At 31.3% G+C, this 5,587-nt stretch overlaps 1 protein-coding gene across 1 annotated transcript; it reads left to right on the plus strand.

The window, feature by feature from the left end:
- The first annotated feature begins 351 nt into the window (after window positions 1-351).
- On the plus strand, window positions 352-2,822 carry LOC114382021 (probable E3 ubiquitin-protein ligase RHA4A). The gene is made up of 4 exons (XM_028341254.1): window positions 352-454; window positions 569-854; window positions 1,029-1,114; window positions 2,149-2,822. The coding sequence occupies exons 2-4, from the start codon at window positions 621-623 to the stop codon at window positions 2,471-2,473; spliced, it is 645 nt and encodes a 214-aa protein (XP_028197055.1). The 5' UTR covers window positions 352-454; window positions 569-620; the 3' UTR covers window positions 2,474-2,822.
- Window positions 2,823-5,587: the final 2,765 nt, after the last annotated feature.

Genomic DNA, 5,587 nt, shown 5'->3' on the forward strand with positions numbered 1-5,587 from the left:
TTTAAAAGTTTACATTTTTAAATAATGAAATTAAAAATATTTAACGATAAAAATCTTTTAAAAATTAAAATGTAAACTTCAGAATTTTAAAAATTTACTTATTAAATTTCAGGAACTAAAAAATTCACTTATTAACAATAGATATTAAAATAGATAAGTTAAAAAAATATAGAAAATAAGAATTTTGAAAAAAATAAATAAAAGATAGAATATGTACCACTGCCGCTATCAATACATATCATTATAATCATATACACGTAACAGTGCTAATATTAATTGATACTATACCCTTCTAATTCATCACCAATAAGTTAAATATTTCAACAACATATATCTTTCTGCCTCTTTATTTACACCAATTCCAACGACAAATTTTTCTGTCAAATAAAGAAACTCACCAAAGAAACGCAATTCTCTCGGAATAGATAATCACACCCCACCAATATATATCTTGGTAAGTGATCAACCGAAGATGTCTATTCTTATTCAACACAACAACTCTAGAAGTTTTTCATTAATTTTACACATTTTGTACTTAAAATGATCGAAATTGTAACATATATTGCAGTGGCAAGAGGTTTATGAATGCATGTTAGGAGGCAGTACTGCACAGATTAATCATGAGTCTTCCACAAACTGCAACTAGCCCTCCTCCACATCTGTATCCACAGGAACTTCAGCTGAAGCTTTACCAAACCTTCATATTCTCAATTCCAATACTCTTCTCCATCATTCTCTTTCTCTTGTTTTACTTGTTCTACCTCAAGAGAAGGGCTTCCTCTCTCTCTTCCACTCCTCACTTGCTTCCTAGGACCATTGCCAATCCACCCACCACCTCTCCCTATCATTCCTCAGTAAGTAACAAACACTCTCTTAAATAGTCTTATCTTAATTATCCTCTCTCTAATACCAAACATAGATTAAATTAAGTACTTACATGTGTTAATTTGCTTGCTAGCTTCTTGCACGTACTGCACCATCCTTTAATTATATATGATCGATTAAATTAATAATCTCATATTCCACAGCCTTGTCGTTTGGATCTGACCCTCCATTTCCTGGATAAACTTCCAAGAATTTTGTTTGATGAGGATTTGCTAGCAAGGGATTCACTGTAAGTAAATCGTTTTTTTTCTTCCTTTTTTTTGTATTCACCTGTACTGTTGTTGCTATTGATATCTTTTTTTAATTCTGCTTTTATGCTCTGTCTCTCTTGGTCATCGGTTTAATATGCTTTGATATTTATCCATTATGCCAAGGTGTTCTACAGTATGCAATTTGGATGTATGTTGTTTCATATTGTAATTTCACCTCTCAGCATCATGTCTATTATGTGATGGTTAAAAAGTATTCTCAAGAACGAATGTTGTTCTTCGAAAGCTGATCGAGAAAATGGTCAGCAGAATGTTCAATTCACAAATTAGTTAGAATATTTAATGGCATCCACTATTTTCATGAAAAGTAGGTACATGGAAGGAAAGTAAAAAAGAGTTAAGCAGAATATTTGAAAAATGGTTTTTCTATTTCCTTTTCTCCTGGTACCAGCTGAGAAAATTATAACTAGGCATATACGAAGGTGTCTTATGTCTTCACACCCAGCTAGAATTAATAAAGTCATAAAAAAAGGGGGAAAATATGAAAGTTTATGAAGTTGTGCACTTTTTTAACTTCAAGCTTTAAGGAGAGACTATAAATATGTTTTTTTTTTATTATAAAATTTAGTAACTAAATTGTACGAATTCAAAGACTAAAAATAAGATTTAACAAAAATATAGGAACTAAAAATAATTTTTACTCTAAAAAAAATAAATAGAAAAATTCTACACCTGTAACCCCAAGTGGATGGTAACAACCAAAATCTCAACGATAGGTACTGCTTATATCTTTTGTCAGGGAAATTTCAGTAGACAAAGTGCTGGATAGCACTTTGGAAGCTCTGTCTTGGATTCCATGTGCTGGTCCCCTTTTTTTTCCATGTCTCAAGTCTCAACATTTGATTTGATTTAATAAAATACAGTGATGTCCATCAACATTAAAAATAAAATGTTCATTGGGCTAATTAACTAAATAAAGCTTGCTAAGAGATAGATGCATATATGAGGCTTCATTAATATGATATATGTTGGTGACAAATTTAATTTGAAACAGATGTTGTGTATGCCTGGGGGAATTTGAGCTGAAGGAAGAGTTGGTACAGATACCTTATTGCAAGCACGTGTTCCACTTGGAATGCATACATCATTGGCTGCAATCAAACAGCACTTGTCCACTTTGTAGATGTTCCATCATCCCCACTACCAAGTTCCTCAACCCAGCACCGCCTATTAACATTATATCAACAGACCCACCCCAGCAGCATGGTGCTATCATTTCGGACTTCCCATTACAAATTCTATCATTGCCACCTCAGTCACAAGACCATCAAGAAGTTGTTGGTGCTTCCTCAAATGCTGCTAATTTGTCAAGGGAATGATACACATTAATTAGCTAGGTTGATTATAATAATGGTCATTAATTAATTTCAATCAAGAGGAGTATTCAGCTACACATCAAGACCATGGAGTAGTTGTTTACATTTTATGATATCAAAATTTTCTTTTGCCCTTTTATTAATTTCTACATTGGAATATTCAGCCAGTTTGTGGAATGTACTACTATAACACAGCTTCTCCTGTCAATTGTCATGACCTTTCTGGATTGGCTATTCAATAACCCCAATTGCAACAAGTTGTGGTTTTTCTTTTCCAAGATACGAGAAAGTGTAAAAGTGTAACTAATTCAGAGTAGCAATAAAAAGAGATCAAGTGTATTATTCAGTACTACTTTGTTGTGTCTTGTAAGCATATGCTACGAATTTGCCTTTTGCGTGGCCGTAGTTCTTTCGTTTTTTTATACTAGTCATGTGCCAAAAAAATGATGGCTTGGAAAAGATAGCAGATATTTATCTTGTCACGTTACTGAATCCTAGGTTGCCATGATGAATATGAATAAGATTTTCAGGCCTAAAGTCCTTGAGCTCCAAACCTTAACTTATGAGAAGGGAAACCGTAGTACTTAGTACAAATGAAAATCATGTTAACTTGGAAAGGAATGAATGACTCAGTCAAAAGATTTGCCATTTAGCATGGCGAAATGAATGATAAACATTTTCAACAAATTATCAAGTCCGTCCAAATAGGGGTCGCGAAGGTGAAAAGCTTTTACTTTTGGACTTGGAAAAAGAAAAGGTGAAGGGGTCCCAACAATAGAGTAATTATAAACCATACTTAATCTTATGTAATCCATCCAATAACACTGAATGTTACTATAAGTTAACATGAATGAGATTGAGTCCTTATATTTTAACTCACTTTTCCTATACTATCCCGACATCTCTTTTATACCAAAAAGAAAATATAATTTAAATTTTCTTTCAATATTTTTTATTATAAAAGAAGGGGTGATCGAAGAATAGGATGGAATAAAGAAATGTGATAATTTAAGAAAAAAATATTTCTTTCACACCAATGACCAATCTATGAGTTATGTTTAATATATTTATGCATAAAAAACCATATTTATATATTTATTTCTATTTATTTGTCTTTCCCCTCGATCTACACATACCTCAAAATGGGCCGGGTGTACATTATTAAGTATTAACTACTCAAAAGATATCTCGGCCACATAGTCTCCGTCAATCACCTAATTTTGTGGGGATCCCTAAGCACATGAGAAAGTACTAAATGATTCCATTTGCAAGCAGGAAACACGGTTTTCTCTTCATCATTCTACCACTTTTGAGGGGCATTCCCAACACACAAAAGACGAAGTAGAGGCCCTAATTTAATTTTTAAATGCACTGATTTCAACCTTTCAAAATATTGTATTTTGTGTTAAAATAAATCATAAAATTTGTTGAAAAATATTACTCACCATTGGATGGAAAATTAATTTCATCTTGTGCGGTTCAGTCTTGAAAGAAGAATGGTTCTAAAACCTTGAAAAAGATACAACTTCCATTATATATCAAAGATATATCCAACTATATATATATAGTAAGATTGGATTTCAATGGAGAGTAAAATTTTCTGTTTGCGGTGCTCCAAATTCAGTGTAGAGAGTAAACTCAAGATACATTTGGATTTTTAGTGGAGTGGTTTCAGAGTATTCAAGAGAAAAATCACATTGAGCTCATGTTTGAGGGTAAAATTTTGCATAAAAACTGAGAAGCAAGATTTAAGATATTTTCAGAGTTTGCAAACTTTTTAACACAAACTTAAGGTTGCAAACTGTAATCCAAAATGCGCTCAGTTTTCTGACATATTTGGTTAACCTTAAAAGTACGTTTGCACATTAAATTTTGTCTCGAAACTCAATTTTGTAGAAATAAGACTTGGGTTGTTTTTGTAAACTCAGTTTACATGTTTGGCCTAAACTTAAATTTGCAAACTTTTATTTGAACATGCACTTAATACCAATTATTTTGAGGAATGATAACTTCCATATGCTCCTACATTTTGTAGTCATTTTGAGACAGTTATGTGATATCTATGCTTTTGCATTTTGTTTATGTTCATTTTAACTAGGATTTTCTAGTTTATCCCTTTTCGCTTGATCTTTGGTTTGTTATCTTGTGTTCTATCGGAACTTTGTTGAAGCCAAGACCAAGCAATGAAGATGTCTCAAGAATGATTAGGTATATTGGGGTTTAATGTATTTAGAGACCTACATCCATGTAATTTTTACGTTTGTTTCTATTCAATAAAAGTATTGTTATTATTTCTTCTTTCATGCTTTATGCTTGTTTATAGCTTGATCAACTATTTGTATGATTCTATGATTAATTGTGAAGAAGACAATTAATTTTCTTTATGCTAGGGATAGGATAAAGAGAATTGATCAGTGCTAAACCTTTTTTTCTTAATGCAAGTTATTTAGTTATTGATAACTGTGAAATATGAGCTAATTTGATAGTCAATTTTTGACTAATAAATGGTGCAATTAATATACTTGTCAACGAGTTAACAATTATGCTATTTTAAAGGATAGATAATAAATTCAAGGAACTTATATTTTTTGGCTTAAGAAATTAAGGTTGGGATAAATTGATGGGTTGATGATAATGTAGACTCAATTGAATAAGAAAACATGTTGATTGTATGTTAGGAAGTACAATGAAATTAAATCCTAACCATTTCATTCATTTGATGTAGACCAAATTTTGTGTGTTCAGCAAGTGCTTGATAAAATTCCTAAACCAATTTTTTTTCTTTATTCTTTTTATTTTTATTTAATTATCTCTAATTTTGATTACTTAATCTTTCGACGCTCATAATCTATTAATTTTATTAATTATCACACTAATTCATATGCAAATGATATTTTATTTTCATTGTTTAACTTAATACGATAGTCTTGCCAAAATCTCAATAAGGAAAAATAAAATAAAATAATGTTTGTACGTAAAATGATGATCGAGGACTGACAAGTTATGAAAAATTGTGTACAAGTTGAGTTATTTTAATACTTAAAAGAAATAAATCGTTTGTACCCACTGGTATGTGTCAACCTGTTAGTAAAGGCTTTAATTTGAACAATATATGCG

Source organism: Glycine soja, chromosome 13 (assembly GCF_004193775.1).
Source record: "Glycine soja cultivar W05 chromosome 13, ASM419377v2, whole genome shotgun sequence".
NCBI classification, from domain to species: domain Eukaryota; kingdom Viridiplantae; phylum Streptophyta; class Magnoliopsida; order Fabales; family Fabaceae; genus Glycine; species Glycine soja.